The 24468-nt window shown below is 51.7% G+C and overlaps 2 protein-coding genes across 5 annotated transcripts in view; one reads left to right on the top strand and one right to left on the bottom strand.

The window, feature by feature from the left end:
• LOC127585879 (ral guanine nucleotide dissociation stimulator-like) overlaps nt 1–8334 on the top strand; it is a 113014-nt gene extending 104680 nt beyond the window's left edge. For all 4 annotated transcript variants that reach the window (XM_052043591.1, XM_052043594.1, XM_052043593.1 and 1 more), the window contains exon 18: nt 1443–8334. In XM_052043591.1, coding sequence (XP_051899551.1) covers nt 1443–1612 — 170 coding nt within the window. In that variant the 3' untranslated portion in view covers nt 1613–8334. The remainder of the gene's footprint in view (nt 1–1442) is intronic.
• Nucleotides 8335–15458: 7124 nt separating this feature from the next.
• Nucleotides 15459–24468, bottom strand: part of LOC127585954 (E3 ubiquitin-protein ligase TRIM69-like) — a 17186-nt gene continuing 8176 nt past the window's right edge. Inside the window, exons 7-9 of the mRNA XM_052043710.1 lie at nt 22607–22620; nt 16279–16363; nt 15459–15937 (exon numbers count right to left, since the gene is read on the bottom strand). Coding sequence (XP_051899670.1) covers nt 15459–15937; nt 16279–16363; nt 22607–22620 — 578 coding nt within the window. The remainder of the gene's footprint in view (nt 15938–16278; nt 16364–22606; nt 22621–24468) is intronic.

The raw sequence follows: 24468 nt of genomic DNA, 5'->3' as shown, positions 1-24468 counted from the left end.
GGGATGTTGGAAACATTCATCTGGAGCAAAGGCATGAGTGGGGAGAGAAGGAGTCGATGCCTTGGTTCAGGGAGACTTCATCAGGTGGCATTGGCGGCCGAGTGGCGCAGCGGGTAGAGCCGCTGCCTCACAGCCCCGGAGACCCGGGTTCGATCCCGACCTCCGTCTGTGTGCGTGTGTGGAGTGTGCACATTCTCCCTGCAGCCGGGTGGGTTTCCCCCACGTGCTCCGGTTCCCTCCCACATCCCAAAGATGTATAGCTCAGCAGGTTAATTGTCCACTGTAAATTGGTAGAATTGGGGGAGAGTTTGATGAGAATGTGGGGAGGGAAGGCTGCAGGGAAAATTGTTGGGGAACGAGGTTGCTTTGAGAGCCAGCATAGACTCGATGGGTCAAGTAATCTCGTTCTATTTAATTGGTTTATTATTGTCACATGTGAGAAAACTTTGTTTTGTATGCCATCCATACAGATCATATCATCACATCAGTGCATTGAGGTCGTACGAGGGAAAACAGTAACAGAATAAAGTGTTACCGTTACAGAGAAAGTGCAGTGCAGGCAGACAATAAGGTGCAAAAGAGTCTATCTTATCATACAAGAACACCGTTCAATAGTATTATAACAGTGGGATGGAAGCTGTCCTTGAGCCTGGTGGTGTGTGTTTTCAGGCTTTTGTATCTTCTGCCCAATGGGAGAGGGGAGAAGAGAGAATGTCCAGGGTGGGAGGGGTCTTTGATTATGTTGGCTGCTTTCCCGAAGCGGTGAGAAGTGTAGACAGAGTCCACGGAGAGGAGGCTGGTTTCCGTGATGGACTGGGCTGTGTCCACAACTCTGCAATTTCTTGCGGTCTCGGGCAGAGCAGTTACCAAACCAAGCTGTGGTGCATCCGGATAGGATGCTTTCTGTGATGCATCGATAAAAATTGGTGAGGGTCATCAGGGACATGCCAAATTTCCTGAGACTTCTGAGGAAGTAGAGGCGCTGGTGAACTTTCTTGGTCTTGGCGTCTATGTCGTAGGACCAGGACTGGCTATTGGTGATATTTGCACCTAGGTACTTGAAGCTATCAATCCTCTCCACTTCAGGACTGTTGAGACGGACAGGGGCCTCTGCTCCAACCCCCTTCCTGAAGTCAATAAGGAAATGGTAAAGCTGATGTTGGATTAGCCCAGGATGGTGCTTGCCCAGCAGCACAGATAAAATGGGCCAAATGGCCTCTGTGCCTCAAGTTCCACACTCTTATGAATGTCCGAAGGAAAGCTGTGTGGGAGTAATTGGGAAGAGGTTTGTTCCGTTGGGATTTTGTACACCAGGGCAGTCACTAATGGCTGATCCCATTGTGGACTGTAAACCTGACAGAAACCTAAACAGTGGGATCTTCCCTGGGTTTTCTGGCCAGATTTGAACCCGGTGACAACGTGCTTCCATTTCTCTCCCGCAGAGTTCACCATCCCTCACAACGCCAATGTGTTCTACGCCATGACCTCGGCCAGCAGCGAGTTCCTCCTCCGGAGGAAAGACCACCCTTCTCCGAAGCCCAGGTCCGAGCACGGCTCGCCGTTCCCAAAGATCCGCTCCAAGGGCATGAAGATCGCCAAGGCCCTGTTCTAGAGGGGGGCTCGGTTCTCGGAACTGACTGGTCCGGTGTTCCCGGGGGACGCTGGGCGGCTGTTGAGACCGCATAGGAAGGAATGAGCACCGAACCCAGGCTGCCTTCCAGAACAGAAGCGCCAGAGGCGTCTGTCCGCTCGCTGCGCGACGTCTTCCGGGCAAGGAGAGCTTCTGCGTCCAGGACCTTTGCCCTTTCACCCTTCCAACCCTTGCTCAAGGGGGCTGAACCGCGTCTGGCGCCATTCCCTGGAGGTACCTATGAAGGTAGAACGCAAGACACATGCAGACCTGGGTGAAAACGTCCAGCAATCTGATCCCCTCGGACAAGCGCCCTTCAAGACGTTTGCCACTTACCAGTGTCGCGGGCACAGAGCGACTCTTGGAGACAGGAAATGCCAAGGCGTTGGTGATCAGAAGGAAGGTCTGAGGTGCCCACTCACTGGGGGACAAGGTCAAAGAACTTCTAGCTTAAGGACGCTTGTTCTGTGACAGCATCGAGTGGGCAGCTCTTGTGGAAGTCCTGTCCTGTAGCCCGGTTCTGCAGGCCAGTCGTAAGGTCTCCAGTCGCGGTTTCGGTACTCCGCGAAGACCTGCCTGCTGGAGAAACCTATCGGAGGGCGAGGGCCGGCTGGGCAGGGAACGAAAGACCAAAAAGAAACCCTGCAGATGCCAGAAGTTGGACCCAAAAACAGAAAGTGCCGGAAACACTCAGCAGGTCAGGCAGCGTCTGTGGAGAGAGAAGCAGAGTTGGTGTTTCAGGTCAGAGGTGGAAACACTCAGCAGGTCAGGCAGCATCTGTGGAGAGATAATAGTGTTAACGTTTCAGTTCGAAGACCCTTCATTGAACTACCGAAGGGTCCCGGACCTGCTTCTCTCTCCACAGACACTGCCGAGTGTTTCCAGCATTCCCTGGTTTTTGGTGTCGGATAATTCACTACAGTATCATTCCCATTGCTTGGTGCCTTTGCTGGCCAACCCCACGGGATTATTGCAAGCCCGGTGGATAATTCCCAGTCCGCCTCCCCGGAGGCCTGCCCCTGTGCTCCCCACTACAACTGATTTCCTGCTCTCTACCACTTCCTTGATTGCTCCTGACCTGAACCTCTTTCCCCCAGAACGTCATTCCCAATTCTTGGATTCCAGAGGCAGCTGCTGCACTGGGGGCTGACAGCGGGACTCTTACAAAGAGTTGGGGGTGGGGTGGGTTGTCTACGAACTGACAGGGAAGGATGGTCTCCCAAGACGGGCTTCACACAAGGCCACCACCTTCCTGCAACCCCTCGCTCGAGCTGACCAGATGAATGTCTCTGAGCTGAGACCAGAAGTGCCTTCCCGTCCACCTCCCCCTTGCCACTGCTCAACCCACCGCCCCTCCCTCAGTGCGGAAACCCTCCGACGCTCCGCGGACTCTACCCAAAGCGACGTGAAGACCACTACGGGAGTGCCGTCTTGTCGAGGGAAGGAAGATCTCCGTCAGAAGGTGACGATTATCACTACACACACATTTGGGGCCCTTTACCCAAAGCAGGCCCCTATAACACTAATGTAAAAGGCACCGTGCCAACTGAGAAAATGTCAGCAAGGATTATGTTGCTTTGATGTTAATTATTTATGCTTTGGATGTATGGTCCATCCCATAGGGAGCAATATGTTGGAAAACAGTGGAAAATCAGTCTAGACGATGCAATCGACTTTGTGCTTTGATCATTGTCTAAATTCCAGCTGCTTTGGTGTTCCTGAACTTCTTGTAGACCCATCCAAAGAAAATCCAAGCGGCAGAGGTTATGTCGTGTGGAGAGTAAGATGGCTCCGTGGTTTAGTCATCCAGAAGGTTGAGTTCGAATCTCCACTCAGAGAGACTTGGAACTGACTAGCCAGTGTCAGTAAAAACCCTGATACATTTGGAGTTGGTTCGCCAATATCCCTCGAGAGAACTACCTCTGGGCTGTTCATCAAATGTCAGTCACACCCACGGTGGCGCAGCGGGTAGAGCCGTTGCCTCACAGCACCAGAGACCCGGGTTCGATCCTGACCTCCGGCGCTGGCTGTGTGTGTGTGGAGTTTGCACATTCCCCCTGTGACCCCATGGGTTTGCCCCGGGTGCTCCAATTTCCTCCCACGTCCCAACGAGGTGCTGATTAGTAGGTGAATTGTTCCCTGTGGATAGTGTGTAGGTGAGGGGTAGAATCAAGGGGAGAGTTAATGAGAATGTAGGGAGAGGAAGAAAGAATTAGTGCAGCTGGGTGCTTGCATGCATTTGATGGGCCGAAGGGCCTGTTTCCATGCTGTACAGCTCTAAGGCACCCTGACGTTGACTGGGGACCACTCACCAGTGCCCAAGGCCAGTATTCCCAAAGAGAAAAAAACTTTCCAACAAGATTGTGTGCAGTTCTGGTCACCTACCTCCAGGAAAGATATAAATAAGCTTGAAAGAGGGCAGAGAAAATTTACACGGATGTTGCCGGGACTTGAGGACCTGAGTTACAGGGAAAGGTTGAAAAGGTTAGGACTTTATTCCCTGGAGCACGGGAGAATGAGGGGGGATCTTATAGAGGTATACAAAGTTATGAGGGGAATGTATGCAGGCTTTTTCCCCTAAGGTTGGGTGAGTCTAGAACCAGAGGACATAGATTTAGGGTGGAAGGTGAAATATTTAAGGGGAATCTGAGGGGAAACTTCTTCACTCAAGGGCGGTCCGAGTGTGGAATGAGCTGCCAGCGGAAGTGGTGGATGGGGGTTCGATTATAACATATAAGAGAGGTTTGGATAGGTATGTGGATGGGAGGGGTTTGGAGGGATGTGGTCCGGGTGCAGGTAGATGGGACCAGGCAGAAGATCTGTTTGGCATGGGACTAGATGGGCCAAAGAGCCTGCTTCTGTCCTGTATGATTCCCACAACGTGAGCCCCGTCACTGCGGATCACTTTAACCTCGGCCACCTGTCAGGAAGTTGGCCCCGCCACGTTCCCCTCCGGATTAAACTCCCAGCCTCAACTCCCAACACCTGCGGCTGCAGTGGCCACCTCCAGGTTCAACCGCTCCACCAAGCCCGCAGCTCACCAACCCCCTCCCCCAAACCTCTCCCCCCCCACCCCCGCCCCCGCACACCTGCATGTAAAAGCGGGAATAAAGCTGGAAACGCTCGGCAGGCCAGGTAGCATCCATGGAGGGAGGAACGGGGTTAACACTTCTGGACAAAGACCCTTCGTCACAACAGGGAAAGGGAGAAAATAGGATGGTTTTAGGCAGGAGAGGGTGAGGGACGAAGGGTGTGGATGGGGTAGCCTGCTTTCCTATCAGAGGTAGATAAAACTAGAGGACATAGGTTTAGGGGGACGAGATGCAGAGGGGATCTGAGGGGGACCTTTCTCACCCAGCGAGCGGTGAGTACCTGGAACACACTGCCGGAGGGAGTGGTGGAAGCAGCGCACTGAAGAAGTGTCTAGACGGGCACTTCAATCGCCCAGGGATAGAAGGCAATGGGCTGAGTGATGGGAGATGGGATTTCTATCGGTCAGCATGGACGTGTTGAGCCGAATGGCCTGCCTCCGTGCTGTATGACTCTAAGACTCAGTGACCTCTGTTAGGGTGAGTCCATGATTGCAGAGGTGATAAACCGTCGCTGAAGCCATCTGGTTGATAGGTTACTGAGGACTACTCTTTGACCAAGTTTTTGGCTAAACCCGATTTCACCCGATGTGGCTTAGTGTTAAATTTTGGTTGACCACACTGCTGTGAGACGTTTCAGTGACAAAGGCACAGTATACATGTCATCCCGAATACATTTAAAATCTGTCCCACCACACCGGTTTTGTAACCTGAGGTTATTTCGACGTGACTTGTGCTGGGAGAACTGACTGTGGGACTGGATGTCTTAGTTGTGGAGTTAGGAGCAGGGTTAGAACATCTCTGGAAAGTGTACAAGATACATACAGGTTGAAACTCTCGAATCCGGCACCCTTGGGGCCTGACCGGTGTTGCACCACAAAAAATGCCCCCAGTCATCTTCCTCTGACTGGGAGAACTGTTCTTACTAAGTACAGATACTTAGTCCTGTAGATACTTAGACCGGGTTCCAAGAACGGTCCGTATCCCGAAATTTCCGTCAGTTGGAAACGCTGTTGGCTGGGATTTCAGGAGTAGCACGGTGGGTTAATTAGTGACAGATTAGTTCAGATCTTCGTTAATGGTCAATCTTAGTAAGACGGTAGTTGGAACTCGTTAATTAGTAGAGATCTGAACGACAAACTTGAAACGTGCCGGACCATGGGAATTGCTCTCCTGTGGAATACCGGACTGGAGAATTTCATCCTGTATTTCTGTAACCCTCCCCACTTCCGCACCTCAGGATACGCCGAGGAGTTTTACACCCAGTGAAGTCCTGGTGGAGGAAACACTATCCGTGCTCAGCAAGATCCCATGACAGCAGCGGGCTAATGACCAGAGGGGTAAATGTTGTCTGTGTCACTGGGGAGGGGGTCGATATCCCCTGCAACCCACCCCCTCCCACCCCCTCCCACCCCCGAAATCGTTCGGTGTGGTCTTGCACGTCCCACTTGAATGTCTCACTGAGGGATAGTCTCTGTGACAGTGTTGTATTCTCTCAGTACAGAGAACATACATAGGACATACATAGAACAGTACAGCCCTTTGGCCCACGATGTCTGTGCCGAACATGATGCCGAATTAAACTAAATCTCTTCTGCCTGCACAAGATCCGTATCCCTCCATTCCCTGCGTATCCATGTGTCTGTCTAACAGCCTCTTAAACACCTCTATTGTATCTCCCACCACCGCCACCCCTGGCAGCGCATTCCAGGCACCCACCGCTCTCTGTGTAAAAAATTCCTGCCCCAGACATCTCCTTTAAACTTTCCTCCCCTCACCTTAAATGCTCATCCTCTAGTACTTGATATTTCCACCCTGGGAAACAGATTCTAACTCTCCGCTCTATCTGTGCCACTCATCATTTTATAAACTTCTATCAGGTCTCCCCTCAGCCTCCAACGCTCCAGAGAAAATAACCCAGGTTCATCCAACCTCTCCTCATAGCTCATACCCTCTAATCCAGGCAGCATCCTGGTAAACTTCTTCTGCACCCTCTCCAAAGCCTCCACATCCTTCCCGTAATGGGGCGACCAGAACTGCACATAGTACATAGAACATAAAACAGTACAGCACAATACAGGCCCTTCGGCCCACAATGTTCTGCCGACCTTTAAACCTCACCTAAGACTATCTAACCCCTTCCTCCCACATATCCCTCTATTTTAAATTCCTCCATATGCTTATCTAGTCATCTCTTGAATTTGACCAATGTACCTGCCTCCACCACCACCCCAGGCAGCACATTCCACGCCCCAACCACTCTCTGGGTAAAAAATCTTCCTCTGATATCCCCCTTGAACTTCCCACCCATTACTTTAAAGCCATGCCCTCTTGTATTTGAGCATTGGTGCCCTGGGAAAGAGGCACTGGCTGTTTACTCTGGCTATTGCTCTTAATATTTTGTACATGTCTCCTCTCATTCTCCTTTTCTCCAAAGAGTAACGCCCTAGCTCCGTTAGTCTCTCCTCATAATGCATCCTCTCTAAACCAGGCAGCATCCTGGTAAATCTCCTCTGCACCCTTTCCAACGCTTCCACATCCTTCCTATAATGAGACGACCAGAACTGGACACAGTTTTGGTACGTTGGTCCTGCCTAACCAAAATTTTATGTCACTACATGACTTCCTGACACTCAGTGTCCCGACCGACGAAGGCAGGCATGCCATAAGCCTTATCACCCTATCGACTTGCATGACCACCTTCAGGGAGCAATAGACCTGGACCCCAAGATCCCTCTGTACGTCAACAAAACAGAGTATTCAGAAACAACTTGTTTTCATTATCGCCCAATTTACAAAAAAAATAAAGGTTTTACAAGCATATAAGGATTACAGGTAGAAGCAACTGGTGCTGAGAACGAATGAGAAATCTCTTGTTATTCACCTCACTGTCAGTGTGGCTTTTAGAGACACCTGCTCTAACCTGGCCTGTGATTGGGTCTTCTGCAGGCCTTAACAGGGCAGGACACACCAGAGTGAGGGAGGAGTGTTCACTGAGGCAAGCAACCACGCTTTGGACTGCCTCCCCCATTTATTGCCTCTCATAATCTTATAAACCTCTATCAGGTCTCACCTCAGCCTCTCCGGCTCCAGAGAAAACAACCCAAGTTTGTCCAACCTCTCCTTATAACACATGCCCTCTAATCCAGGCAGCATCCTGGTGAACCTCTTCTGCACCCTCTTCAAACCCTCAACACCTTTCCTGTAATGGGGTGATCAGAACTGAATGCAATACTCCAGATGTGGCCTAACCAGAGTTTAACTGAAACATAACTCCCTGACTCTTGAACTCAATGCCTTGACTAGTAAAGGCAAGCATGCCGTACGCTGTCTGTACCACCCTGTCAACCTGTGCAGCCACTTTCAGGGAGCTATGGACTTGGTCCCCAAGGTCCCTCTGTACATCAAAGATACCTCTGTACACACCCTTCCTGTAATGGAGCAACCTGAACTGCTCACAACTTGCACAGAATTGCAGTGAAGTGTCAGCGCGGAGTTTTGAGCTCAGTTCTTTGCCTGAGAAGTACCCGTTTGATCTCGGTTTACAAAATGGCTTGTTTGGTTCAAGTATTCAGGAGAAGCGATGGCCTTAAAATAAAGAACTGGCCTTTTTAATCATTATCCACCATCTCTTTGGATCTTCTTGGTCTATTACAGTTAAACTCCGATTATTGGTATTGGTTTATTATTGTCTCTTGTACAGTGAAAAATTTGCCTTGCATACCGATCGTACAGGTCAATTCATTACACAGTGCAGTTACATTGAGTCAGTACAGAGTGCATTGAGATAGTACAGGTAAAAACAATAACAGTACAGAGTAAAGTGTCACAGCTACAGGGAAGTGCATTGCAGGTAGACAATAAGGTGCAAGGTCACCACAAGGTAGATTGTGAGGTCAAGAGTCCACCTCCTCGTAATCCGGCACCCTTGGGACTTTGGTGGTGCTGGACTGGGAGATTTTCTGGACTATTAGATGTGACTTCTTTTAATGCCCAAACACACTTTTATTTCAGAGAGATGAGAGAGACTGCAGAGAAATCTGAAGCTGCACACTAAAGAGCTGGAGGAACTCAGTGGGTCAGGCAGCATCTGTGGAGGGAGATGGACAGTCGACGTTTCGGGTCGAGACAAATCCATTCTACTTCCCTCCACAGATGCTGCCTGAGCCGCTGAGTTGCTCCAGATCCCCTGCGCGTTGATGCACTTTTATTTCATTACTTTCACAGTATGTTCTGGTACAATAAATCTCCCAGTGAACCCAATGAGTTTAAAGGGAGCAGGAAAATATACAGGCACACCACCCACATTCCTGACTCCTGGTGGTCCCGATCCCCGTTCCAGCTGTACTCCCAGCCAATCGCCCTGATGCAAGGTCTCAACCCGAAAACCTTGACCATCCCTCTGCCTCCACAGATGTTGCCTGACCCTCTGAGCTCCTCCAGCCGTCCGGAACCCGGAACTGGCTGCACTCCGGATTCTTGCCTCACGTTCCGGCTGGATGGTAGAGTCTGGGGGGGGGGGGAGGTGAGGAGTAGAGGGGAATGGAGGGGGAGGGGGAGGTGGGGAGTGGGGGGAATGGAGGGGGAGGGGGAGGTGGGGAGGGAATGGAGGGGGAGGGGAGGGGGAGGGGGAGTGGGGGGAATGGAGGGGGAGGGGAGGTGGGGAGGGAATGGAGGGGGAGGGGAGGTGGGGAGGGGGAGGGGAATGGAGGGGGAGGGGAGGTGGGGAGGGGGAGGGGAATGGAGGGGGAGGGGAGGTGGGGAGGGGGAGGGGGAAGTGGGGAGTGGGGGGAATGGAGGGGAGAATAAAATGGGATTGGTGTAAGTGGGGGGGGGGGGGGGGGTTGATGGTCGGCACGGACTCGGTGGGCCGAAGGGACTGAGGCTGTTCTGCATGATTCAATGGCTCTACGCATCACTGCAGCTGGCGCACGCCCTGACTCTCTCTGTGGGCCTGACGCGGTTCTGTACAGGTGGTGTGGAAGTGAAACTGGGCGATTCGAAGCTCTGCTTTCCATTTCTGCTCTCGATCTTCTGCAGCTGTGTTGAAGCTGCTTCCCCTGGGTCGCACCTCCCTTCCTCCAATGCATGCATGTTTGCGTCAAGTGGCAAGATTTGAGGGGGGCCTCTGCCTCATGGCTCCAGAGACCCGGGTTCGATCCTGATCTCTGGCACTGTCGCTGTGTGTGTGTGTGTGTGTGTGTGTGTGTGTGTGTGTCTGTGTGTGTGTGTGTGTGTGTGTGTGTGTGTGTAGCTTGCACGTTCTCCCTGTGGGTTTCCCCTGGTGCTCCGGTTTCCTCCCACATCCCAACGACGTGCGGGGTCGGTGGGTTAAATGGCCGCTGTAAAGTGCCCCCCAGTGTGTGTGGGTGAGGGGTAGAATCTGGGGGGAGTTGATGGGAATGTGGGGGAGAGTAAAACAGGATCAGCGTAAATGGGTGGTTGTTGGTCAGCACAGACTCAGTGGGCCGAAGGGCCTGTTTCCCTGCTGTGTGAGGCTAGAATTCTACAACGTGGCCTGCCTGTGTGGACACTGTTGGAACAGAGGATCTATGATCTCATTGTCTGCTTTGAACATCTTTCACCTGGTGTGATGGAAATCCCACCTCTCTGGTTAAAAGTGGGTTCCAGTTCACCTTGGGCTCTGTCCCTGGAGGTTAATGGTTTCACCAACAACAGTTGCTGGCTGCTGGTGTCTGGCTGCTGGCGTCTGTTGGCTGCTGATATGAGCTCATCCTTGTCGGTGGTGTTTCACTGGCTGCTGTTTTCCAGTCCATCCTCAGTCTCGGCCTTCACGGGCCAACAGAGTACTGAGGCATTCAGATGATTCTCATTGGCTGCTGGATGGTACATCATTCCCTCAGATGATGCTCATTGGCTGCTGGATGGCACCTCGTTCCCTCAGATGATGCTCATTGGCTGCTGGATGGTACCTCGTTCCCTCAGATGATGCTCATTGGCTGCTGGATGGTACATCATTCCCTCAGATGATGCTCATTGGCTGCTGGAGGGCACCTCGTTCCCTCAGATGATGCTCATTGGCTGCTGGATGGTACATCATTCCCTCAGATGATGCTCATTGGCTGCTGGAGGGCACCTCATTCCCTCAGATGATGCTCATTGGCTGCTGGATGGTACATCATTCCCTCAGATGATGCTCATTGGCTGCTGGAGGGCACCTCATTCCCTCAGATGATGCTCATTGGTGAAACTGCAGATGCTGGAATCCAGATGAAGACCACGATGATGCTGGAGGAACTCAGCAGGCCAGGCGGCATCTGTGGAGAAAAGCAGGCAGTCAACCTTTCGGGTCAGGACCCTTCTTCAGGATTGAAGATAGGAAAAGAGGAAGCCCAATATATATAGGAGGGAAAAGCAGAGCAGTGATAGGTGGTCAAAAGAGGGGAGGCGGGGTGGGCACAGGGAGGTGATAAGTAGATGCAGGTAAGAGATAGTGATGGGCAGGTGCAGGGGAGGAGGGGAGAGCAGATCCACCGGGAGATGGGTCAAAGGGAAGGAGAGAAAGGGGGGAAAAAGAAAGGCTAGGAAAGGGAAGAAGAGAAGAAGCGGGGTGGGGTGGGGTGGGGTGGGGGAAGGTTGTGGGGATTACCTAAAGTGGGAGAATTCAATATTCATGCTGTTGGATGCTCATTGGCTGCTGGGTGGTACATTCATCCCTCAGATGATGCTCATTGGCTGTTGGCTGGCACCTCATTCCCCCAGATGATGCTCATTGGCTGCTGGCTGGTACCTCATTCCCCCAGATGATGCTCATTGGCTGCTGGCTGGCACCTCATTCCCCCAGATGATGCTCATCGGCTGCTGGCTGGCACCTCATTCCCCCAGATGATGCTCATTGGCTGCTGGCTGGCACCTCATTCCCCCAGATGATGCTCATTGGCTGCTGGCTGGCACCTCATTCCCCCAGATGATGCTCATTGGCTGCTGGCTGGCACCTCATTCCCCCAGGTGATGCTCATTGGCTGCTGGCTGGCACCTCATTCCCCCAGGTGATGCTCATTGGCTGCTGGCTGGCACCTCATTCCCCCAGGTGATGCTCATTGGCTGCTGGCTGGCACCTCATTCCCCCAGGTGATGCTCATTGGCTGCTGGCTGGCACCTCATTCCCCCAGGTGATGCTCATTGGCTGCTGGCTGGCACCTCATTCCCCCAGGTGATGCTCATTGACTGCTGGCTGGCACCTCATTCCCCCAGGTGATGCTCATTGGCTGCTGGCTGGTACGTCTCTCCCTAAGGTGATGCTCATTGGCTGTTGGATGGTACGTCTCTCCCTAAGGTGATGCTCATTGGCTGTTGGATGGTACGTCTCTCCTTCAGATGATGCTCATTGGCTGTTGGATGGTACGTCTCCTTCAGATGATGCTCATTGGATACTGGATCATTCCCTCGAATAGAGTAAGCTGGCCTGCAGACAGTGCAGCCCAGGAACAGGCCCTTCGGCCCACCATGTCCGTGCTGACCTTTTTGCCATTCTACACCAATCCCGTTTGTCCGCATTAGGACCGTATCCTTCTCTGCCCTGCAAATTTTAAGTGCCTGTCTAAATGCCTCCTAAATGTGTCATTGTATCTGATTCCATCACCTCCTCTGGCAGTGTGTTCCAGATACTGACCACTCCCTGTGTAAAAACACTAACCTACCACTCAGATCCAGTTTAGAACTCCTTCCTCTCACCTTAAAGCCACGTCCTCTTGCTTTTGATACCCTACCATGAGAAAAAAAGATTTTGACTATCTACTCCCTCTCATCATCTTATATACTCTACCAGGTCACCTCTCAGCCTCCTTCACCCCAGGGAAAACAAGCCCGCCCTGTCAAATCTCTCCCCATAACTACAGTTCTCCAATCCAGGCAACATCCTGGTGAATCTCCTCTGCACTGCCTCCAGGGCAACCACATCCTTCCTGTAGTGTGGTGACCAGAACTGCCCACAGTGCTCCAAGTGTGGCCTAACCGATCTTTTGTAAAGTTGCAACTTAACGTCCCAGCTCTTGTATGTTACGGAGACACAAGAGACCGCAAATGCTGGAATCTGGAGCAACACACAATCTGCTGGAGGAACGCAGAGGGTCAAGCAGCATCTGTGGGGAGGAGTAAGAAATTGTCGACGTTATACCCTGACTTATGAAGGCAAGCAAACCATGTGCCTTCTTCACTACCATTTTCAGGGAACAATGATGCTCATTGGTCCAGTCCAGATGAAGGGTCGAGACCTTTCATCCATTTCCCTCCGTGGATGCTGCCTGACCCACTGATGTCCTCCTTTTAGCTCCGGATTCCAGCATCTGCAGTCTATTGTATCTCCATATTCATTGGCTGCTGGTTGCTAGGTTATGCTTGCATGTGATATTCGTTGGCTGCCCATCGCTAGGGCGAGGTGCGATCATCGGTCTCCATTTGGCCAATTATTGACCAGGAAATTGGGAGCTGGGAGAAGAGGGAGCTCTGGTTATCTATCCAGCACCAGATCCAATGAGATTCACCCTGGAGCCCCATGAAAGAATCTCACCTTTGTGCATAAAATGGATGTTTTATTGAGAAATATTCCTCAGGAAGTGTCCCATGGAATTCTTCAAACCACAAAATGCAAGACGTTCTTTAGGCTGAGACGATGCTTATTCTTCCCAATTCCACATGCAGACTATAGAGCTCAGAATAGGTGAAGGAACAACCCTTCCAATAGCCTGCTACCGTCTCTATTCAATACCATTGGTCACCTTGATCCGTAGCCGGAGGCCACACCCATGTTGCCCGCTGGATTATTCTAACAGGGGAGCTGGAGAGACCCACTGAGGGGAACAGGGAGAAGGTGGAGGGGGGCTGAATGGAGGTAATTAGGACAAAAGCGAGGTGGGGGGGAGAGGTACGAGGTGAGCCCAACAGGGAGGGGAGTTTGGAGTTGGTTTGAGGGACACAGCTCTTGAGACAGAAGCTGCAGAGAGTGGCAGAACACAGGGTGAAAAAGGTGTTAACACCCACAAAATAAGGCTGGCTGAGGGGTGACTTTATAGAGGTGGAAAAAAGTATAGATAAATTTTTCCCAGAGGGCACAGGTTTAAGGTGGGAGGGGAAAGATTTAAAGGGGTCCTGCGGGGCAGGGTTATCACACAGAGGGTGGTGGGTGTATGGAACGAGCTGCCACAGGAAGTGGTAGAGGCGGGTACAATTACACCATTTAAAAGATGTTTGGACAGGTACATGGATAGGTAAGGTTGAGAGGGTATCTGCACCAAACACAGGCAAGTAGCTATGTTTGGAATGTTTCCCTCTGAACCTTTCCTATCCATGATCCATCATAATCCTTTCCTATCTGACTCTAACCTAAAACTAGCTCCTTGAGACACCTTGCCCATCAGGGACGAGATGGGCTGAAGGGCCTGTTTCCGAGTTGTATGACACTATGACAAATACAGAAAGCTCTGACAGGACCGGACAGATTAGATGCAGGACCAAGAGTGTTCCCAATGGTCAGGAGACCAGGACACGTGAAGGATTAAAATTCAGCCAATAAAACAGATCTGGAATTAAAAATCTGGCATGGGGAACAAAATAACTAGATTGTGAAGAGTAAAACAGTTGGATTGCTTTCATCTCTGGGAGGACATTGGTGTCACAGAGGCAGGGAGTCTGCAGAAGGACTTGGACAGGGTGGGGGAATGGGCAAAGAAGTGGCAGATGGAGCACAGCGTAGGGAAGGACACGGTCATGCACCTTGATAGAAGTAATAAAAGTGTAGGCTATTTTCTAAATGGGGGTAGAATTCAGAAATCGGAGGTGCAAAGGGACTTGGGAGTCCGAGTGCAGGATTCCCTTGAGGTTAACTTGCAGGTTGAGTCAGTCGTAAAGAAGGCAAATGCAATTTCAAGACGACCAGACATAAAAGCAAGGGTGTTACGCTGAGGCTTTATAAGGTGTTGATCAGACTGCATTTGGAATATTTTGAGCAGTTTTGGGCCCCGTCTCTAAGGAAAGATGTGCTGGCATTGGAGAGGGTCCAGAGGAGGTTCATGAGAATGATCCCGGGAATGAAAGGGTTAACACACGAGGAGCGTTTGATGTCTCTGGGCCTGTACTCAATGGAGTTCAGAAGGATGAGGGGGGATCTCACTGAAACCTCCTGGATACTGAAAGGCCTGGATAGAGTGGACGTGGAGAGGATGTTTCCATCAGTGGGAGAGTCTAGGAACAGAGGGCACAGGCTCAGAATAAAGGGACGTCCCTTTAGAACTGAAATGAGGAGGAATTTCTTCAGCCAGAGGGTGGTGAATCTGTAGAGTTTGTTGCCACAGAGGGCTGTGGAGGTCAAGTTGTTTAAGGCAGAGATTGATGGGTTCCTGATTGGTGAGGGGTTAAGGGTTATGGGGAGAAGGCAGGAGAATGTGGTTGAGAAAAAATCAGCCACGCTTGAATGGCAGAGCAGACTCGATGGGTTGAATGGCCTAATTCTGCTCCTATATCTTGTCGTGTTTAGCATATGCCGGCCAGATGTGGAACCCCTTGGGGTTTGGAGGCTGGAGTCAACCATCGACTCTCCAAGTGGGACGGGTGGGAGCTGTGCTGTGCATCACCTTCACCCCAGATGGGACCCCCTCCCCCATACAGTTCCACCAGCAAAAGGTCTCGGATGTTCTCCCGTTGCCATAACAGTGGCGCCAACCAATTCCCCTTTTCCGCCCCCCGCTCCCCCATCCCTGTCTCACCCGCACCCACCCCAACCCTCAGAGGTGCTGGTGACAGAGCTTGAGGGGCTGGGCATTGGAATCGGCGCTGGGGTAGAAGAAAGGGAAGAGCCTCTCGGTGAATGTGTCGATGAAGGTGTGGAGGTGTCCCATGTTGTCTGCCCGGTAGAAGGACACTTGGCCAGCCTCGTGGTCCAGGTAGACGCCGATCCTCGGGTGCTCCACGTGCCCGAACGTCCAGAAGCCGTTCTCCGGCGTCAGGATGACCCAACCCTCCCGGTCGATGGACTCAGCGGCCACTCCCACGTCCCAGTCTGGCTGGTTGCCCACCTCCACTTCCCAGTAGTGCTGGCCGGAGCTGAACCCTTCAGAGGCCAGGACGCAGGCACAGAAGTTGAAGCGCTCCAGGTTCTCGGGGAGCTGCTGGGAGGTGTAGGAATACTTGGCGGCGGTCAGGTCTTCCGAGAGGATCAGGTACGGGTTGGCGGAGCCCGGGTCGAGGGTCAACGGGGCTGGCACTGCGAGAAGGGCAGAAAGGCAGGTCCGTCATTGAACCGTCTCATTAGAACATAAGAAATAGGAGCAGGAGTCGACCATCTGGCCCGTCGAGCCTGCTCCACCATTCAATAAGGTCACGGCTGATCTGGCCTTGGGCTCAGCTCCACCTCCCTGCCTTTTCCACTATGCAAAAATCTATCTAACTGTGTCTTCAATATATTTAATGAGGCAGCCTCTACTGCTTCCCCGGGCAGAGAATTCCACAGATTCACTGTTCTCTGGGAAAAGCAGTTTCTCCTCATCTCCGTCCTAAATCTATTCCCCCGAACCTTGAGGCCACGTCCCCTGGTTCTAGACTCACCTACCAGTGGAAACAACCTTCCTGCCGTTATCTTATCTCTCCCTTTCATAATTTTATATGTTTCCATGAGATCCCCTCTCATTCTTCTGAACTCCAGCGAGTATAGTCCCAGGCGACTCAATCTCTCCTCATAGGTTAACCCCCTCATCTCCAGAATCAACCTGGTGAACCTCCTCTGGACCGCCTCCAAAGGCAGATAGAACATAGAACACTACAGCACAGTACAGGCCCTTCAGCCCACAATGTTGTGCCAACATTTTATCCTGCTCTAAGATCTATCTAACCCTTCCCTCCCACATAGCCCCCTATTTTTCTATCATTCATGGGTCTATCTAAGAGTCTCTTAAATGTCCCTAATATATTTGCCCCCACAACCTCTGTAGGCAGTGCGATCCAAGCACCCACCACTCTCTGTGTAAAAAAAAACTTACCCCTGACATCCCCCTTGTACCTTCCTCCAATCACCTTAAAATTATGTCCCCTCGTGTCAGCCATTGTCGCCCTGGGAGAAATTCTCTGACTGTCCACTCGATCTATGCCTCTTATCATCTTGTACCCCTCTATCAAGTCAATCTTTGTAGCTTCCACATCAGGAGGTAACGTCCAGGTTAGTTGGTACAGTCACCACTGGCCATCTCAGGCCCAGGGGAGATCATTATTATGAAACACCACAGAGTTATACAGCACGGAAACAGGCCCTTCGGCCCAACTCATCCATGCCGACGAGGCGAGCTAGTCCCATTTGCCTACGTTTGACCCATATCCCTCTCAACTTTTCCTACCCATGTACCTGTCCGAATGTCTTTTAAACAGTGTAATTGTACCTGCCTCTACCACTTCCTCTGGCAGCTCGTTCCACACACCCTCTGCCCTCTGTGTGAAGAACTTGCCCCTCAGGTCCCCTTTAAATCTTTCCCCTCTCACTTTAAACCTCTGCCCTCTAATTTTAGACTCCCCTACTCTGTGACTATCCACCTTAACTACACCCCTCATGGTTTTATAAACCTCTAGAAGGTCACCCCTCAGCCTCCTTCGCTCTAGGGAAAACAGTCCTAGCCTATCCAGTCTCTCCTTATAACTCAAGCCCTCCAGACCTGGTAACACCTTGATGAAACTGTTCTGCATCCTCTCCAGTTGAATGACCTCCTTCCTATAGCTGGGCGACCAGAACTGCGCACAATTATGGGAGGCCAGTTGGACCCAATCCTCTGGCTTACACAAGAACAGGAGCAGGAGTAGACCACTCGCCCCCCAGAAGCCTGACCCACCGTTCAACGCCCAATCCAGCACCAACTTCCCATTCCCTTGCCATGCTCCCCTACTGATGAAAACTCTGTCCATCTCAGCCTTCAATGTATTTCAGTGAGTCCACCAGTCTTTGGCTGGCTGGTGGAGCCGCTGCCTCACAGCACCAGAGACCCGGGTTCGATCTCGACCTCCACTGTGTGTGTGGAGTCCCTTTAGAACAGAGACGAGGAGGAATTTCTTTAGCCAGAGGGTGGTGAATCTGTGGAATTCATTGCCACAGATGGCTGTGGAGGCCACGTCATTGGGTGTATTTAAAGCGGAGGTCGGTAGGTTCTTGATTATTAAGGGTGTCAAAGGTTACAGGGAGAAGGCAGGAGAGTGGGGTTGAGAGGGAAAAATATCAGTGTAGCGGTTAGCGTAACGCTATTACAGCGCCAGCGACCAGGGTTCAATTCCCACTGTTGCCTGTAAGGAGTTTGTACGTTCTCCTTGTGACCGCGTGTGTTTCCCCTGGGTGCTCCGGTTCCCTCCCGCATTCCAACGACGTGCAGGTGGGTGGGTTAATTGGCCACTGTAAATTGCCCCCAGTGTGTGGGTGAGGGGTAGAATCTGCCGGGAGTTGGTGGGAATGTGGGGAGAATAAAATGGGATTGGTGGTTGATGGTCAGCACGGACTCTGTGGGCTGAAGGGCCTGTCTCCGTGCTGTAACTCTCTGTGACTCTGCGGGTCTTTGAGCTGGAGAATTCCAAACACTCATGATCCACTGGGAGAAGAAATTCCACCCCCCAATCCACAACCGACCAGCACGCCTCTGGGACGTGGGAGGGAACCGGAGCACCTGGGGGAAACCCATGTGGTCACAGGGAGAACGTGCAAACTCCACACACATAGAGACAGTGCCGGAGGTCGGGATCGAACCCGAGTCTCTGGAGCTGTGAGGCAGCGGCACTAACCCTCTAGGTAGACGAGCGTGCAAAGGTGGGACCCCACGTATCTGGTCAAGCGCAAGGTGAAAGGACCCTTCTCCCCCACATATGCGTTGGGCCATCCCTGACTAAAAGGGTTCTCCCATCCTTGCCCAGAGACACAGGAGACTGCTGGAATCTGGAGCAACACGCAATCTGCTGGAAGGACTCAGTGGGTCGAGCAGCGTCTGTGGAGGCAGAGGGATGGTCGGCATTCCGGAGTCCTGATGCAGGGTCTCGACTCTGCCTCCACGGATGCTGCCTGACTCCCTGAGTTCCTCCAGCAGATCGAATTTTTTTTCTCTCATCCTTACAGATCAGGAAGATTCAGATGCATGGGATCCACAGTGAACAGGTAGTCTGGATTTGGAATTGGCTTGCCCATAGAAGAGGGTAGTGGTCGATGGGTCTTATTCTGTCTGGAGGTCTGTGACCAGTGGTGTTCCACAGGGATTGGTGCTGGGACCTCCGTTGTTTGTGATGTATATCAATGCCTTGGATGAAAATTGTAGCTGGGTGGGTTAGTAAGTTTGCAGACGGCTGTCAAATGATAGCAGGATAGAGATCAGTTATAGATATGGGCAGAGAAATGGCAGATGGAGTTTAATCCGGGCAAGTGTGAGGTGTTGCACTTTGCGAGGTCAAATGTAAGGGAAAAGTATACCGTTAATGGTAGGACCTTAACAGCATTGATGTACAGAGGGATCTTGGGGTCCAAGTCCAGAGCTACCTGAAAGTGGCCACATAAGTAGGTAGGGTGGTGAAGTAGGTGTATGACACACTTGCCTTCATCAGTTGTGGTATTTAGTACAAGAGTCAGGACGTCATGCAGCTGACTAAAAACTTTGGTTAGGCCGCACTTGGAGTATTGTGTGCAGTTCTGGTCGCCCCATTACAGGAAGGATGTGGAGGCTTTGGAAAGGGTGCAGAAGAGGTTCACCAGGATGCTGCCTGGATTAGAGGGCAGGTGCTATAAGGAGATGTTAGACAAAATGGGGTTGTTTTCTCTGGAGCGGTGGAGGCTGAGGGGAGACCTGATAGAAGTTTATAAAATTATGAGAAGCATAGATAGAGAAGACAGTCAGAATCTTTCTCCCAGGGTAGAAATGTCAAATACTGGAGGACGTGCATTTAAGGTGAGAGGGGGAAAGTTTAAAGGAGATGTGCGGGGAAGGTTCGTTTACACAGAGAGCGGTGGGTGCCTGGAACGGGCTGCCAGGGTTGGTGGTGGAGGCCGATACAACAGATGAGTTTAAAAGGCTTTTAGTTGGACACATGAATACGGAGGGAGATGGATCACGTGCAGGCAGAAGGGATTTAGTTTAATTTGGCATTGTGTTCGGCAGAGACATGGTGGGCTGAAGGGCTTGTTCCTTTGCTGTACTGTTGCATGTTCTACCTTCTATAATCTGGCCTCTACGTGACTCCAGACCCAAAGACAATGAGAGTGACTGTTAACCGCCCTTTGAAACGTCTGACAACTCACCTGGTCCAACAGGCAACAGTGATAGGAAGTGGTATGCAGATATTATGAAGGTTTAACAAGGGCGAGCTCTCTGTTCTGATCTCACCGGCACAATTGTGCAGAGTGGTGAGGCTCACAGCTTGTAACCACAGCTGCCGCTGCTGTTTACTGTACATGGAGGGCTAGCACCTGGCAGTGTGTGGTGGAGGAGGAGAGAGAGTGAGGGAGGTGTGGTTAGCCACAAACTGTAACGGTAACCCTGCTCCCCCCGCCTCTCAGCTCTCCTTGTCTGCACCTTGTCCAGCAGAGGCAGAAGATAAGATCTCTTTACTAGTCACACGTACATTGAAACATACAGTGAAATGCATCTTTTTTTGCCTTGTGATGAGGGAAGTGTGTGGGACTCGCGGAGCAAGAGCGGCACCTCTTTGAAAATGTCGTTCTCTGAAAAGTCTCACATTGAAAAGCTTCACCAGGAAGTTGCCGGGACTGGAGGGTTTGAGTTACAAGGAGAGGCTGGGACTGTTCTCCCTGGAGTGAAGGAGGCTGAGGGGTGACCTTGTGGAAGTCTATAACATCATGAGGGACATAGATAAAGTGCATGGTCAGAGTAGATTGCCCAGGCTAGGGGAGTCCCAAAAACTAGAGGGCAGAGGTTTAAGGTGAGAGGGGTAAGTTTTAAAGGGTGTTGGTATTGGTTTATTATTGTCACTTGTACCAAGGTACAGTGAAAAACTTGTCTTGCAAACCGATCGTACAGGTCAATTCGTTACACAGTGCAGTTACATTGAGTTAGTACAGGGTGCATTGAGGTAGTACAGGTAAAAACAATAACAGTACAGAGTAAAGTGTCACAGCTACAGAGAAAGTGCAGTGCAATAAGGTGCAAGGTCACAACAAGGTAGATCGTGAGGTCATAGTCCATCTCATTGTATAAGAGAACCGTTCAATAGTCTTATCACAGTGGGGTAGAAGCTGTCCTTGAGCCTGGTGGTACGAGCCCTCAGGCTCCTGTATCTTCTGCCTGATGGGAGAGGAGAGAAGATACAAAGGGAACTGAGGGGCAAGCTTTTCACACAGTGTGTGTGTGGAACGAGCTGCCAGAGGAAGTGGTAGGGGCGGGTACAATTACAGTGCTTGAAGGACATTTGGACAGGCACATGGATAGGAAAGAGAAATAAGGGACGGCAGATGCTGGAATCCAGGTGAAAAACACGATGATGCTGGAGGAACTTAGCAGGCCGGACTGAACCATAGAACCATAGAATCATACAGCACAAAACAGGCCCTTCGGCCCACCGTGTCGTGCTGTCCATCAGACCACCCTCACATTACCTAACCCCTTCCTCCTGCATATCCCTCTATCTCACGTTCCTCCATGTGCCTATCCAACAAGCTCTTGAACCTGTTCAATGTATCTGCCTCCACCACCACCCCAGGCAGTGCATTCCATGCACCAACCGCTCTTTGGGTGAAAAACCTCCCTTTGACATCTCCCCTGAACCTCCCACCCATAACCTTAAAGCCATGACCTCTTGTCTTGAGCATTGGTGCCCTGGGAAGGAGGCGCTGACTGTCTACTCTATCTATTCCTCTCAATATTTCATATACCTCTATCATGTCTACAGCACAGCAGCACAGTACAGGCCCCTCAGCCCACAATGTTGTGCCGACATTTTATCCTGCTCTAATATCTATCTAACCCCTCCCTCCCACATCGCCCCCTCTTTCTCGACCATTCATGGAGAAAAGCAGGCTTGTCAACGTTTCGGGTCAGGACCCTTCTTCAGGACTGAAGGTAGGAAAAGGGGAAGCCCGATATATATAGGAGGGAAAAAGCAGAGCAGTGATAGGTGGACAGAAGAGGGGAGGCGGGGTGGGCACAGGGTGGTGATAGGTCGATGCAGGCGAGAGATAGTGATGGGCAGGTGCGGGGGAGGAGGAGGGGAGAGCAGATCCACCAGGGGATGGGGCAAAGGAAAAAAAAGTGTGGGGGGGGGGGAGGGGGTAGAAAAAGAGAGAGGCTAGGAAAAGGAAGAAGAGGTGTGGTGGGGGGGGGGTAAGGGGTGTGGGGATTACTTAATGTTCATGCCTTCCATATATTCTACAATTACATCCATGAAACAAGGACAATAACGGCATGAACATTGAATTCTCCCACTTTAAGTAACCCCCACCCCCCCTTCCCCACAACCCCCCCCCAACCACGCCACTTCTTTTCTTCCCTTTCCTAGCCTATCTCTTGTTTTTCTACCCCCTCCCCCTTTTCCCCTCCTTCGCACCCTCCCCCAGTGGATCTGCTCTCCCCTCCTCCCCCACACCTGCCCATCACCATCTCTTACCTGCATCGACCTATCACCGCCCTGTGCCCACCCCGCCTCCCCTCTTCTGTCCACCTATCACTGCTCTGCTTTTTCCCTCCTGATATATTGGGCTTCCCCTTTTCCTATCTTCCGTCCTGAAGAAGGGTCTTTTCTCCACGGATGCTGCCTGACCGGCTGAGTTCCTCCAGCTTCATCGTGGATAGGAAAGGTTTACCGTAAGACAGAGGAGCAGAATTAGGCCATTCGGCCCATCAAGTTTGCTCCGCTTTTCTTTTCTCTGATTGGCTGATTATTTTTTTTCTCTCTCTCAACCCCATTCTCCAACCTTTTCCCCGTAACCTTTAAAACCCAAAAGGGATCTGGGCCAAACACAGGCAAATGGGACAAGCTTAGATGGGCATCTTGGTCGGCATGGATGAGTTGGGCCGAAGGGCCTATTTCCATGCTGCAGAACTCTATGACTCGATGAAACCTGAGGCCATTCAGCCCAACATGGTATATCACTGACAATGCAAGTGTTTACTGACCACTCCCTAATTGCCCCTGATGGGGGCAATCAAGAGCCAACACATTGATGGAGATCCGGACCATGGGGGAGACAAGACCTGTAGGAGGTTGGTGGCTCAGATAGGATTTCACAGCAGCCTTTTAATTCCGGATCTGTTTAATTGACTGAATTTTAATCCTCCAGTTGATGCAAAGGGTGGGATTTGAACTGCCGCTGAATTGTTACTCTGCCAGTCTGGTAGGTACCGTGTCACTGGGCAGGGAGAGGAGGCCAGTTACTGACCCAGCTCCACCACACTGACTGCATTGAGATGGCTGCAGTTCCCTCGCTGTCTCTCTCTCTCTCTCTCTCTCTCTCTCTCTCTCTCGCTCTCTCTCTCGCTCTCTCTCTCTCGCTCTCTCTCTCTCGCTCTCTCTCTCTCGCTCTCTCTCTCGCTCTCGCTCTCGCTCTCGCTCTCTCTCAGTGGTGCAGCGGGTAGAGCCACTGCCTCACAGCCCCAGAGACCTGGGTTCGATCCCGACCTCCAGCACTGTCTGTGTGTGGAGTTTGTACCTTCTCCCTGTGACCCCGTGGGTTGCCCCCGGGTGCTCCCGTCCCCTCCCACATCCCAACACCGTGCGGGTCGGTGGGTTAATCGGCTGCTGTAAATTGCCCCCAGTGTGTGGGTGAGGGGTGGAATTGAGGGGGACATTGATGAGAATGTGGGGGGAATAAAATGGGGGACTGGTGTAAATGGGTAGTCGATGGTTGGCAGGGATTCATAGAATTGTAGAGCACCACAGCACAGAAACAGGCCCTTTGGCCCATCTAGTCCATCTTCTGCCTTGTCTCAGCTACCTGCACCTGGACCATACCCCTCCAAACCCCTCCCATCCACGTACCTATCCAAACCTCTCTTCAATGTTACAATTGAACCCGCATCCACCTCTTCCACTGCCAGCTTGTTCCACACTCGCACCACCCTCTGCATGAAGAAGTTTCCCCATAAATATTTCACCTTTTACCCTCAACCTATGTCCTCTAGTTCTCGTCCCTCCCAACCTTAGGAGAGAAGGGAGGGTCACAGATCCTGTTCCCTTGATGTTTGACTCTCCCTATCACCTGTGCTGATGGAATTCGTAAGCTCATGGGAATGCAAGCCAAGCTTGTGAATCCGTCCCTTTAATTTAACCCTTTTGGCCGTGGAACATCCTGAGGGGTAGTACAGAGAGCTGGATGGAGGCCTGGCCAACTCTCTGCACAGCTGGGCCACTGCCTCCTCCCCTTTGCATCGAGATCAGTCCCGATGTTGCTTTAACACCTGTGTGCTGTTTCTCGGGTGAAACTTCTCTCCCCCCAGTCAATGCCGCTGTCAGGTGCAGGCTGCTGACTGGCTCTCTCGCCTCTGACTCGCAACGCAGTGGTTTCAGGTCACAGGCTGGAGATCCGAGCCCCCAGCGCTCTGACCTTCGAGTCAGGATGTTGTGGTTTCGAGTGCAGGGAGTTCACTATCTGTGCAGAGAAACTGCTGTCACTGGAAATCGAGCGCGACAGAAGTCTTCCTGCATCACAAGGCCCCAAGCTATGGGCCGCACAATCCCTCCAGAAGTCAGCCAGTGCTCCCCAGGGGTGGTGAATGAATCCCCATCTTGCTCAGTAAAGTAGGCCCCCCTTTCACTGTGGGACAGCTCAGTGGCGCA

The sequence above is a fragment of the Pristis pectinata genome, chromosome 34 (genome assembly GCF_009764475.1).
Source record: "Pristis pectinata isolate sPriPec2 chromosome 34, sPriPec2.1.pri, whole genome shotgun sequence".
Classification (NCBI taxonomy): Eukaryota; Metazoa; Chordata; class Chondrichthyes; order Rhinopristiformes; family Pristidae; genus Pristis; species Pristis pectinata.
This window is presented reverse-complemented; position numbering and strand designations above follow the sequence as displayed.